This window comes from Jaculus jaculus, chromosome 17 (assembly GCF_020740685.1).
Source record: "Jaculus jaculus isolate mJacJac1 chromosome 17, mJacJac1.mat.Y.cur, whole genome shotgun sequence".
In the NCBI taxonomy this organism is placed as follows: domain Eukaryota; kingdom Metazoa; phylum Chordata; class Mammalia; order Rodentia; family Dipodidae; genus Jaculus; species Jaculus jaculus.
The window spans coordinates 48177414-48191329 of NC_059118.1; the positions used below are offsets into that span (position 1 = coordinate 48177414).

Below are 13916 nucleotides of genomic sequence, written 5' to 3' on the forward strand. Positions count from 1 at the left end.
CAGACTCTCCTCTGTCTTGTACCTAACTGTGAGGCTATGGGAAAGGCAATGTTGTCACACACTGTTGAAACAAACAACAAACAAAAAACCAGAAATGGTTATTTTCCTAAGTACTAACAGACTTACTTCTCTTTGAGGAAATCCACCACTCTTTTGAAGTCGGCCACACAGTATTCTCGCTTCATGTCCATGAGCACACTGTCTGAGGCGGACTGCACTGGAATGTGCAGAAAAGAGTAGACTCGGGGATGGTGAAGGATTTTTGCCATTTCCTGCAAGGAATGGGAGGAGAAACATTAATCATTCTAACAAGTCTACATCAACACATATAAGGGCAGGTAAATAAACCTTGTTGAAGATATACTAATCAGCATGGCTCATTAAAGGCACAATAAATTGGCAAGATTCTATGATATTTGTGAATTTAGACAGCTTTCAGAGGATTCCATACAAAAATTACTTCTTCATACTTTTTGTGTCTATGAGATGATTTTTTAAAAGTATTTTTATTTATTATTTGCAAGCCACTGTAAATGAATGCCACATGAATGTGCTACTTTGTGCATCTGGCTTTACATGGGTATGGGGGAACTGAACCTTTACATTAGGCTTCACAAACAAGTGCCGTAAGTGCTATGCTATCTCTCTGGCCCCTAGGATGATTAAAATAGCATAAAATAAAATAATTCCTAAAGAGTAAAAAGATTTTTTTAAACAAAATATTTTATTTATATGAGTGATAAAGAGAGAAACAAAGATCGGTAGGCAGAGAGAATATACACAGGAGCACATGGGCCGCTTGCACCCACTGTGCATCAGGCTCTAAGTGCATACTGGGAAACTGAACTTGGGACACCAGGCTTTGCAAGCAAGCACCTTTCACTGAGAAATCTCCCTTGCCTGAATAAGTAGCTTTTATTTTCTTTTTGGAGGTAGGGTCTCACTCTAGCCCAGGCTGACCTGGAATTCACTATGTAGTTTCAGGCTGGCCTAAAATGCATGGTGATCCTCCTACCTCTACCTCCCAAGTATGAATGCTGGGATTAAAGGCATGCACCACCACACCTGGCTAAGTAGGTTTCTTTATGCTTTGAAATAAATGTCACATCATCATTGCAAAGCTTTTCACTCTGCTTTGTTACATAGACAAATGAACAGCAATGTTTAAGCTAATAGTTCAGACCAGTTTACAAGTCTGTTCACTTGAATTAGAAGGTTTTAAATTTCACTTAACTAAATATATTTTTTAATACTCAAGAAGAGGAAATCCATAGCTCTCCATTTTTAAAAATTTAAAAATCTTCATTTTTAAAAATTCTTATGTCAGTTGGTTAATGATAACATACTTTTGGGATATTTACTATGGAAAGTTACATGTCTAGGCAATGAAAAAAAAAATTACTACCAGTGAGTACTAAAGTATAGAAGGAAGAGTTTTTTAAACCACAAAACCAAACAAAAAAATAAAAATAAGTTGGGAAGAATGAGGAAGGAGAAAGAATGGAGGATGAGGAAACCAAGGAGGAAGAATAGGAACATTGATATTGAGGTTACAGAAAACACTTCCTCTAAACCAGAAGGAAGACAAAGATGCCCATTCTTGCTAGTTCTGTTCAATACAGTGCTCAATGTCCTAGCAGGAGCAATGACATAAGAAGACATGAAAGGAATAAACAAAGGAAAGGAAGAAGTCAAGCTATACCTGTTTGCAAATGACATGACCTTATACTTAAAAGATCTTACAGAGTCTACCAGAAAATACCTATATTTAATAAACATTTACTAAATTATTTATTTATTTGAGAGAGGGAGGGAGGGGGGAGAGAGAGAGAGAGAGAGAGAGAGAGAGAGTATGGCCATGTCAAGGCCTCCAACTGCTGCAAATGAAACAGATGCATGCGCCACCTGTGCACCTGGCTTATGTGGGTCCTGGGGAATTGAACCTGGGTCCTGTGGCTTTGTAGGCAAACACTTTAACTACAAAGTCATCCCTAATAAACACTTTTGATAAAATTTCAGGATATAAGACAATACAAAAAATCTATAGCTTCTCTATATACCCATAATGTACTCATAGAAAAATACCATTCATAATAGCCCATTTAAAAAATTAAGTACTGAGGAATCAACCTAACCTGGATGTGAAAGATCTCTATGATGACAATGTCAAGACCATGAGCGAGATAGGGAAAAGAGGGAGAGAGAGAATGAATAATACCAGAGGATGCAAAGACCTTCCATGTTCCTAGATTTGCTGAATTAGCATTATGAAAATGTGTAATGGGGTTATGAGAAGTCCTTAGACCCCCCAAACCCTAAGTTTGTGTCTTTTTTTTTCTTTTTGAGGCAAGTTGAACAGACTGGCCTTTTGAAGGTGTACGTGTGTGTATGTGTGTGTGTGTGTGTGTGTGTGAGAGAGAGAGAGAGAGAGAGAGAGAGAGAGAGAGAGAGAGAGGGGGAGGGAGAGAGAACTGGCCTCTATCCACATCAATCAATCTCCAGATGCGTGCACCACCTTTTGAACATGTTGAGACCTTGTACGCTTGTATCACCTTGTGTGTCTGGCTTATGTGGAATCTGAAGAGTCAAACATGGGTCCTTAGACTTCACAGGTAAGCACCTTCTATGCCATCTCTCCAACCCCTTGTGTCTTTTTTAAAACAAAAAATTGTATAAACCAGACTGCAAAGGATAATTTTAAAATTATTAATTTTATTCAGGAATATATGAGGAAGGGAGAGGGCCCAAGAATGGAAGAGGGGGGCATGGGTATACCAATGTGGCCCAGGCAGAAATGTGGGAAGTGAGTGTAGGCCTGAAACAAGAAAAGGGATTTAGAGAGGAAAGGGCAGAGAGCTCGTACCATGTGGAGGGCAGGAGAGAGTAGAAAGCCCATGTGGGAGTCAGGGAAGTACATCAGAACCTGGAAGGTCAGAAGGCATGAACAGTCAGCAAAACGAGAGAGACCAGCCCCCCTGGTAAGCATGTATTTGCAAACTTATTGTGGTGGGCCTTACCTTCGGGGGCAGGTGAACCAGAGTTCAGGCTGCTGATGGGACTGGGCCAGGGTCTGGCTTGAAAAGAGGCTGGCCATGAAATCAAATTTTGGGGCTGAGCTTAAGCAACCATTATGCCAAAATCAGATTTAAATTCTAGGAAGCAGGAACTCCCTCCAGGGAGGGACTCAGGTTGTTTATGTAAAAGTAGGTCTAAGGAACACTTTCAGTATAGAGATAAGGAGCGGCCAGACCCTTCCCTGATCTCTAGTAAAGCAAACAGCCAACCAGCAAGGGTACATGGGGGGTTCCATTGTAGGCAGTTAGTTTAACAAGGCAGGACCAGGACAGCCCTGAAAAGAAGGGACCTTATGATGTCACACACTTTCCACACCTATTCTAGCTGCTTCAGTTGCTGGGATTTAGTGTTTGCCCATCTCACCCAGTTAGAATTCTCTTGAGCCTATGACCTGCCCAGGTGTGGGTGGATGTCTCCTCTATACCCAGACCAATTGGCTGCCACACATGTTGTAGGTGTGTCCGGGTGGGCTGGCACAACTTCTAACATATATCTTCCCCAACCATGGAAAGGGCTCACTCACCTTCTCTGCAGAGCTGCTGCAGCAGTGCTCTAGGGGCTTTGCCCTGCTAAGACCTCTCTCCTACCCTGGCGACACTTTTTGCGTTTATTACTGTCTTCAAGGTTTTGTTTTTTAAGGTATGCTCTTGCTCTAGTGGAGGCTGACATGGAATTCACTATGTAGTCTCAAGGTGGCCTCAAAAGTGCTGGAATTAAAGGCGTGCGCCACCATACCTGGCCTGTCCTCACGTTTAATCTTTCTGGAAGCACACAGTTTAGAATCCCTTCTCTTGTTGTTTTTTTTTTTTTCCTTAATATCTATGTTTGTACATGGGCTCCATGGACTCCATGATCTTCCTTCTTCCCATCTTCAGCCCTTTTCTCTGTGATATCTGAATAAAGTGTGGTATTTTAAAAATCACTTTCATAAATCTGGAATTGCCAATTCTTTGCTTATTTTGCAGATATGAACTCAGGGCTTGGGGTTCCAGGAAGCACCACAGAACTCCAAATTTCTACATTAAAGGCAGAGTTAACAATAATTCTGCTTTTCATTTTCTGGAGCCCCTTCACCCTAAACTACCTAATAAAGATAGTTGATTCCCTCTCATAGGGCTGTAATATCATCAGCAATCTAAGAATTCAAGTAACCTCCCGTCAAAATTCCAATGACATTCCACCTGAACTGGAAAAAATGTTCAGTTAATTCTTATGGAAACACAAAAAGATGAACCATTAGCCACGGCAATCACAAGGAGAAAGAACACAGCTGGAAGTAACAGAGTATTGGATCATAAATTATACCACAGAACAGTGGTGAAGATAGCAAGTACTGACATGAGAACAGACATCCAGACCAAAGGGAAAGAACAGGTGATGCAGAACTAAGCTCACATAGCTCTGGCTACCTGATTTTTGACAAAAGAGCTAAAATCATTCAACAAATGGTGCTGACAAAACTGGGCATCCACCTGCAGAAGAATGAAATTAGAAACATATCTATAACCCTGTACAAATATCAATTCAAGGTGGATCAAAGCCCTTAATCTAAAACCTGAAATGGGAAAACTAGAAAGAATACATAAAGAACAGGTATAGGCAAGAATCTTCAGGACTTCAAATAGCACAGGAAACAGCCCCAAGAATTAACAAATGGATGAAATTTAAAAGTTTCTGCACAACAAAAGAAACCATTAGCAAAATAGAGCACCTATAGAAAGGAAAAAAATCTTTTTGCCTGCTATGCTTCAGATGATGGCTAATATCCAGAATTTACACTGAGAACAGCAAAAATTAAACACCAAAATAAATAAATAAGTACAACAGCCAATTAACAAGTGAGCTAATGAAATGAACAGAAAGTTCAAAAAAGAAGCACAAATGGTCAGTGAGTATTTTTAAAAAGTACTAATGTTCTTAGGTATTAGGAGAATGTAAAATAAAACAATTTCATAACAGTTAGGATAGCTTTCAAGTAAACTGATATCAAATGCTGGTGAGGAATGCTGATTCACTGTTAATGTGATTATAGCCACTATGAAAATCAGTATGGAAACAAAACAAAACAAAAAAATAGATCTGTCATAGGTCCCAGCTAGTAAAACTCCTTGGCAGACATTCTAAAGACTATACTCTTCTAAAGATACTTGCAATTCAATATTTATTGATGCTCTAGTCACAACAATTAGGAAATGGAGCCAGCCTAGATGTCCATAAACAGATGGATGGATAAAGAAAATGTGATATACACAAAATGGAATTTTACTCAACTGTAAAGAAAATAATTTCCAGGATGGATCCAGAATTATATTTTTTTGTGACCCAATCTCAGAAAGCACAAAATCACATGCTCTCATGTATTAGATTCTACCTTATAATAATTACACACACACACACATCAGGGGACAAACGTTTATAAAAGCTAAAAAGCCAGAATGGTGATCAAGAGTAATTAAGTTTACATTCATCACAATATTTTACTTCCTCAGAAACAAGCTGCGAGAAGATTCTTTGAATAGTCTTTCTTTATCTGTACATGATGGAGAAATCCCAAAACTGAGTAGAGTGATGGCAGCCTAAGGGACAGCGCATCCCACCTTCAGACAAGTAAACACTGGAGAGAGAACGGGGCTGACCTCCACTGCCTGGGCCCCGCGCAGTTATCCTAACTGTACGTCAGGGGTGAAAGGATGCTGCAGAGGACAGTTTGACCTGGACCAAGTTATCTCTGGAATCGGCTGTGTTTCCCAAGGTCACTAACTTTGTTGGCAAGCCACCACTCGCTGGTGGGCTGTCAGACTCCTTGCAGCTGGTGTGTATGTGGAAACAGTCACTGTCACAATGCCTTTGGTAGAAAAAAGTACAGACTAGAGACCAAGACCCTACTTGTTCCCCACAAACTATGATGGAGCACAGATCCCGTGACTTATTTAACTTGGACATTTTGTGAAAGTGATGTGAATAGAAATGAAAAGGGTCCTTGGGACCAAAAAGTGAAAAAGAAAACCACCTTGGGGCATGCCTGGCTGTGATTGGTCCATTTGTGCTGACATCACAGGGAGCCATTGTGAGGGATGGACACCAGGCCTATAGAAACCCCTGACCAAACTGAACTGTGTCCTTCAGTGCAGAAAAGGAGTCGGTGGTAGGAGCGCACCTGGACTTGAAGGTTGGAGAGGAGGTAGAATTGAGAGTCAAAGACAGCGTTGCCTGTCTGTGACCTGCTGGATTGACATGGTAAGTTTCTTTCCCACTCTGGTGAGTTCCTTTTGTTTGGTGACCCTTTTATTACCCCCCCCCCAACTGAGCTAAGTATTGCTTGATCATTTCAGTTTAAGGTTTGGTTTTGCTTGTTTATTTTTCCTAATTAAGTCTCTCCCCATTTTCTTCATTATTCCTTTGTCATTTTACTTTGACTTATTCCTTTTTTCTCATTTACAAATGGTTACTGTACTAACTGTATGTCCAAAGTCAGAAATCTCTCTGACATTTCCATAGCATGTCAAGAAGGTCACCTGCACTTTTTTCCCTCCTCTCTTTCCTCTTCCACCTTCAAAGCAGTTCCCTTTTCCATAACACGTTCCCATGTGTTCTCCAGTACCTCCAGTTCTCCGGTCTGTTTTTTCTTCTCTTCTCTAGTCATCCTGTCTATAGTGGAGAGCATGTTTCTGCTTTTTCCTCTTCCTCCCTTAGACCCCATACTGATGAGCTTGGCTGGATGAACTGAGAGGAACACAGTGTGTTTTATTAGACAGGCAAAGACATTACATAGTAACATGAGGCCTTTCCCATGCATGACAGTGAGCATGGCAAGAGAGGTTCCCTTGAGCAGGAAAGCACTGTGGAGGGGCCGGGAAGATGGGCAGTGGGCACGGTGACCATTGTGTTGAGATGGGCCCTGTTCTCTTTCCTACAGTGTCTAAAACATTTCTTGACAGAATTGTCCTGCCCAGAGGGCTGACAGGTCCTTCCTGGCATCCTTGTTTTTCTTGTTCATTTTGAATATACCAACTTCACTATCTTTTGTGATTGTGAATAGTTTTCTGATTATTGAGGAGAACTAATGAAGCTGGCACCCTGGTGCCCTGGATTGTCTTGGTAACAGCATCTTATTATCACATCACAATGTCAGTGAGCGGCTACTATTCACTAAACACCAACCCACCTGAGTTTAAAGAAACCTGGATTGAGTCCCTGGAGTGTGAAGATGAGGAGGCCTGAACAAGGCAAGCAGTAGTAGATAGAGTGTTAGTGTACAAGTGGAAAATGTCACTCAGTATCCCATTTCTTCCCTTTGTAACTGGTTTATATCCGTGTCCATAGCCCAGTGGAGAAGGATTAAGCTTCCTGATACTCTGGTCACCGTTGTTACTATGGCTTTGTTTGATGTGAAAGTGCAAAGTGTGCTAGGCCCAGTATCTGGGATTTTTGCCGTGGCAAGAGTGGCTGGTGTACACATGCACACACGTGCGTGCGCAGGCACACACACACACACACACACTATAAAATGAAATACAAAGCATTGTCCTCAGGAAGCACAGGGCTGGAGGAGCACATGTAGGACAGGGATGGGGACGCCCTGTATAGGGAGCTGATCTGGGGACAGAGGCCTCTGCTTGCTGACTTGAGGTTCAGTTTGGATTTGGAGTTTTGATTTCCCTTTTATTTGTTCTTTTTGCTTTGGGGATTGTTTTGTGCTGATCTTTTTTATTTTCTTAATGATTCACATTTTTCAGTTTTTAAGCTCTTCACTTTCTGTTCACTTCTTCCGTCGTTTTGTTTTTTGTCATTTTACTTGTGAGCACGATGACCTTACTCAAGGCAGATTCCACGCGGACTCTTGCTGCCCATGTGCTCTGCCGATGCTCATCACGCTCTTCCCTGCCCCGACCCTCCACAGCCGAATCCTCCACTTTTCCTTTCAGTTGCCTCCCCAGCCCTCCCACATCATGGGGTAAAACTTGCCATGTCTGTGTGCTTGTCACATGTAACATGATGTCTGGACTCATCTGTGTTCCTAAAAATGACAGACTTCACACTTCATGGCAGAGTATGTGATCCTTGCTTCAGGTCTGATCATATGCAACATATAATCTATATGTTGCTGTTGTCTTTTGACTTTCTGTGGGAACCTATTAGTTCATGGATTGTGGCTTTTGTTCTCTCTGGTGTGAGTGTGTGACACTCACCTGTATGCATCAAGGAATTTAGCCACTTGTTTTCCCTATTTGTGTCACCATGTTGGCATCAGGGTGACACTGCCCTTGCAGAAGGGGTGTGGAAGTGTCCCCTCTCTTTCTGCCTCATGATGGAATACTTCACGGAGCACTCACCTTGCTTCCTCGGTAATGGTCAGCTAGAATTCATGTTGTACTCTATTCAGAGCTCACTCTTTCTTTTCATTATTATTCCAATGCTTCTTATTGGTTCAGTTGTTAATATGTGTGGGAAATGGATTCCTTTCTTCCTGATTTCATAATTTATTGCAGTATTTTTTTTTTTCCAAAAAGTTTCCCATGGAGCTCTGAGTTGTGCCAGTGTCTGTTATGCTATCACCAGCCGTGTGTCTAGTGCCATTGTCTTAGCTTGGCGAGTTTGGTAAGGGTTGATAATTCTGTTGTGGTTCAGGTGCAACCACTCTGTGTTTGTTAGAGATACCTGTGAATATTGATACAGGAATTTCTAGCTCATTTGTGTTTTTGTTTAATCTGCATCTTGTCTTCCCACACGCACTGTCCAGATGGAGGAGGAGGAGGAGAGGGAGCAACCGTGCGGGCGCAGCAGCCCGTGTGGCAGGGAGCTCGCACTGCTGCAGGACATCGTGAAGACCCTGGGACAAGGGACGTTTTCCAAGAGAGAGGTTGTTCGGCAGCACCACAGGAACGAGCTGGAGTGCCTGAGGATCTCCCAGGTGGTTCACATCACCCACACCTGGGTCATTCGTGACACTGTCGTGATAAGAACACTGCACCACCAGCACATCACTCAGATGTTCCGTATGCTCCAGAGCTCCAAGCCTGTAGGCGCCGTCACGGAACATGCCATGGCCGGATTTCATGGGACAATTAAGACACAACTAGGCAGGGCGAGGGAGGCCCAGGCACTGTGGCCTATTCACTACCACCAATGGCCAGACGTAGCCCGCCATGGTGTAAGACCAGAAAACGTGGTGGTAAGTGTCAGATGGCAGTTACAATTAGGTCCCTTTGGACAGACACAACGTGTCACCATCACGAAGCACCCTGGGCCCTTTGGTGACAGTGGGGATGAGGGATGTCAGGCCGAGCCAGACCTTCCCGCCATCGGCCCATCGGATGTTTCTTCATCCCTGTCATCACTGAGAAGGAGCCACACCTTTTCAGACCTTTCCACCTTGGCCATGCCTGGAACTGAAGACCAAATGGCAAAGAAGAAATGAAAGATGGTGCGGCGCCGAGTCCAGAGCAGACCTGTTGTCCGCCTCAGTCCTATTCCCGAGGAGAGCGAGGAGTCCTCCAGAGAGGATCCTGAGAGATGTTCATGCCCTGGGGATCCCCCGCCCCAGTCCCCCCAGGGAGAAACCATCTCCTCCCCACACAGCCAACACCGCAGAAGCTGGGGAGGAATCCTAAGAAATATTGGAAAACAGTTAAGGAAGTTATGTTGCTGCTGTTGCCAGCCTGAAGAAGTAGCCCCACACCCTGTGAGAAACATGTGAGAACTGGTCATGTGGTCTGCAGGGTTGTCTGGCATTGCCAGGAACAGGCTGCAGCCTTCAAGAGATGGGCCTCAGCTTCCAGGCATGGCTAAGGACCCCTGCCTGGGCTACAGGAGGCTATGTCCTCTCCAAGCCCAGCACAGTGCCCGCAGCACTGTGACCTTTAGCCAGTTGGCTAAGAAACTCATCAGCCAGCACCTTCACAGCCCATCCCCCTGAGGCCCTAGATCACCTGCCCCCCCCCCCCCACCCTGCTACTGCCTAGAATGAATGTCCTCATAAGCTAATTAGGCATCAGGAATGAACCTGGTATATCCAATCACCTTACGACCCTTCCGCCTGATGTGTACAAACCCATTTCCCTGAAATTAAACTAAGAGAGCTGTTCCTACCTCCCAGGAGTTATTCTCTCATCAGAGCTCACCCATCCTAGTTGCCTGGGCACCTTCGGGGGTGGGGGGGAGGTGCTGCCAGCCCTGAAGCAAGGAGCAAGAACCCAGAAACCACACAGGGCCCCAGGGAAAGGACAGACAGGTGATGTGTCCAAGACACACTCTTGCATTTCTTTGGCACTTCCTTTTTATTTTCTTTTATCTTTTTAAAAAATTTTATTTATTTGCAAGCAGAGAGAGACAGAAAGAGAGAAGAGAGAGTGACAGAGAGAGAATGGGCATTCCAGGGTCTCTGGCCACTGCAAACGAACTCCAGATGTATGTGCCCCTTGTGCATATGGCTTATGTGGGTCCTGGGGAATTGAACCTAAGTCCTTAGACTTTGTAGGCAAATGCTGTAACCACTGAGCCACCCCTCCAGCCCAGTGTTTCCTTTTTAGAATCAAGAATGTGTCCCATGTGTTTCTGTCACTAAGAGAGGCCCTTTCATGTGTGTTTGAGCTTTAAAGTGGAGATGCTTTGGGGATCCACATGGACAGGTTCGGGAGGCCGCCAGGCAGACATGGAGACCAATGAGCGAGGCCAGCAGCATGCTCACACAGCTGGCACAGAAATTTCCATCAGGTGTAGGTGGATGTTCATGCAGACATGCACAGATTGGTGAGAAAATATGAGGTAGTTCCAAGAGTCTACATTATGCAGCTGCAGTGAGTGGGCCTTTGAGACCAAATGAAGCCCACCATGGCCTGGCCAGGAGAAGCACCTCTGACCCCTGCTGGGGAAACAGTAGGGGTATGTTCAAAAAAGGCTCCCTTCCCCCGCCCTGAGTTCTAACACCTTGGTGTACTGGGCTAAGGGATGGCTAATATGAGGGAGATGTCTTTTGCTTTTCACGCAATGACTGGACTCTTTATACCTTATATTACATGACTAAAAGTGCATATAAGTATATAAATTTGAAAATTTTATATCAATAACCTTTTTATTTTAATTGTTCTACTTGCAAGAATGTGTATGTGTGCATTTGTGGCTGGATCTCCAGAGCCCCTTGCCACTGCAAACAAACACCAGACTCTTGTGTCACTTTGGGTCCAGATTATGTGGATTTGCTGGGAAATGGAATATGAGTCAGCAAGCTTTGCCAACAAGAGCCTTTGTTCACTGAGCCGTCTTCCTAGCAATCAATCAAAGCCTTTTACAGAAGGTTCTGCGAGCGGACTAGGGGGACGGCTAGGCAGGTAAAGTGCTTGCCATTCACCTCCGAGTCCTTCGAGCAGACCTCGTGTCAGAGCCTGATGCAGCCATGGGCTTCTCGTAGCTCAGTGCCTCTACTGGGAGAAGAGATGCCAAGGCAGGAGAATTTGCTGTAATCTGGAAAGTAGAGGGGTTAACAACCTCATTTGAGAAAGGTGGAAGTGGGAAGGCAAGGACTGACCAAAAGTTGCCCTCTGACTTTACATGTCCACTGTGGGACACATGCACAGACTCCAACAAGTTCATATGTGCCTGCAAAATAATCTAGAAGATTTTTTTTAAAAGAAATATCTGTATTGCAGGCTGAAGATGTGGGTTAGTGGTTAAGGCACTTGTCTGCAAAGCCTAAGGACCCAGGTTCAGTTCTCCAGGTCCCATGTAAGCCTGATGCATATGGTGGCACATGTGTCTGGAGTTTATTTGCAGTGGCTGGAGGCCCTGGCATCACCACCCCCAACTCTGTCTCAAATAAATAAAAGTGAATGTAGAAAGAAGTAGAACTGAAGTGAAATTTTGAATTGATGGATCCATAGGATGCCTATTCAGATGTAATGAAAGGGCTAAAGCTCATGAGACAATCTTAGGAGAGGGAGAAAAGAGGTGTAGGGGAGGGAGAAGAAAGGGGGAGAGAAAACAGGAGAGAAAGAAAACACCATCTGATAAAAGGGGAGCTTAAATTGGATATCCTGAAAAACATCCCCAGAGGACACTAAGAAATTTCCCTGCCTGTGACCAGTGTACAAAACCTCACCTAGAGGAAACCTGCATTTCTGGTACTGGTTTAGACCTAATAGAGGCCCTCTAGCTTTTAAAGACTATTTTCATCTATTTCTATCTAGCACTTTATTGCATCCCAGATCCTTTGTTTACTTCCATCATTGTTTTCAATTTTGGTCTGCATTTGCATGAAAACAGATTTCTAAGAATATTTGTTATTTTGTTCAGTAAATATTCCAGTCCTAATTTGGAAATCAGGTAAATCTCTAGAAGTCTATTAGTCAGCCTAAAATATACTTAAACTGAAAAAACCACACAGATTTCTAGTTTCTGTTCTCTCTCTCTCTCCCCCTGCCTGACCCCCTGCCACATCTGTCTTTTCATTTGAGAGTCTCAAATTGTAGTCACACTGAGTTACAACTCTTTCTATGGACGCATCAGCCTTTGTCTTATGGGTGACCCACCGCGATTTTTTCTCATGAGTGCAGGGATTACAGGTGCTACCAGAGCCAGCACTTGGAAAAGGAATTTCTAGGCCAGCCTGGGCCATAGAGCAAGATTTCTTTCCAAGACCAAAAATAAAACAAAACGCAGTCTTAGGGAAGTGGCTTGGACATTTGTCCAGAAAAGGTTGTTAGTGAAAAGACTTCATTTCCAGACAATAAAAATCATTTATTTAAAGATGAAAAGTACATGTGCACGTGCATACAAAGTACCGCAGGGAACACTTGATAAATCTGAGGGAAATTACAGTTATGGAAATGCTTATTCTTGGGCTGGAGAGATGGCAAAGCCCAGTGCTATGACAGGAAGGGGACAGGCAGAGCCCAGTGCTATGACAGGAAAGGGACAGGCAGAGTCCAGTGCTAGGACAGGAAGGGGACAGGCAGAGCCCAGTGCTAGGACAGGAAAGGGACAGGCAGAGCCCAGTGCTAGGAGAGGAAAGGGACAGGCAGAGCCCAGTGCTAGGACAGGAAAGGGACAGGCAGAGTCCAGTGCTAGGACAGGAAGGGGACAGGCGGAGCCCAGTGCTAGGACAGGAAGGGGACAGACAGGAAGGGGACAGGCAGAACCCAGTGCTAGGACAGGAAGGGGACAGGCAGAGTCCAGTGCTAGGACAGGAAAGGGACAGGCAGAGTCCAGTGCTAGGACAGGAAGGGGACAGGCAGAGTCCAGTGCTAGGACAGGAAAGGGACAGGCAGAGCCCAGTGCTAGGACAGGAAAGGGACAGGCAGAGTCCAGTGCTAGGACAGGAAAGGGACAGGCAGAGCCCAGTGCTAGGACAGGAAAGGGACAGGCAGAGCCCAGTGCTAGGACAGGAAGGGGACAGACAGGAAGGGGACAGGCAGAGCCCAGTGCTAGGACAGGAAGGGGACAGGCAGAGTCCAGTGCTAGGACAGGAAAGGGACAGGCAGAGCCCAGTGCTAGGACAGGAAAGGGACAGGCAGAGCCCAGTGCTAGGACAGGAAGGGGACAGACAGGAAGGGGACAGGCAGAGCCCAGTGCTAGGACAGGAAGGGGACAGGCAGAGCCCAGAGCTAGGACAGGAAAGGGACAGGCAGAGCCCAGTGCTAGGACAGGAAGGGGACAGGCAGAGTCCAGTTCTAGGACAGGAAAGGGTCAAGCAAAGTCCAGTGCTAGGACAGGAAAGGGACAGGCAGAGTCCAGTGCTAGGACAGGAAGGGGACAGGCAGAGTCCAGTGCTAGGACAGGAAAGGGTCAAGCAAAGTCCAGTGCTAGGACAGGAAAGGGACAGGCAGAGTCCAGTGCTAGGACAGGAA

General features: G+C 44.7%; 1 protein-coding gene across 6 annotated transcripts in view; it reads right to left on the bottom strand.

The window, feature by feature from the left end:
• Cdkal1 (CDK5 regulatory subunit associated protein 1 like 1) overlaps nt 1-13916 on the bottom strand; it is a 670695-nt gene that overhangs the window by 209674 nt on the left and 447105 nt on the right. For 4 of the 6 annotated variants that reach the window (XM_045136581.1, XM_045136578.1, XM_045136580.1 and 1 more), the window contains 2 exons: nt 2864-2923; nt 127-272 (listed from right to left, as the gene is read on the bottom strand). In XM_045136581.1, the coding sequence (XP_044992516.1) occupies nt 127-272; nt 2864-2923 (206 nt within the window). The remainder of the gene's footprint in view (nt 1-126; nt 273-2863; nt 2924-13916) is intronic. The other 2 variants (XM_004668379.2, XM_045136582.1) reach the window with 1 other exon arrangement.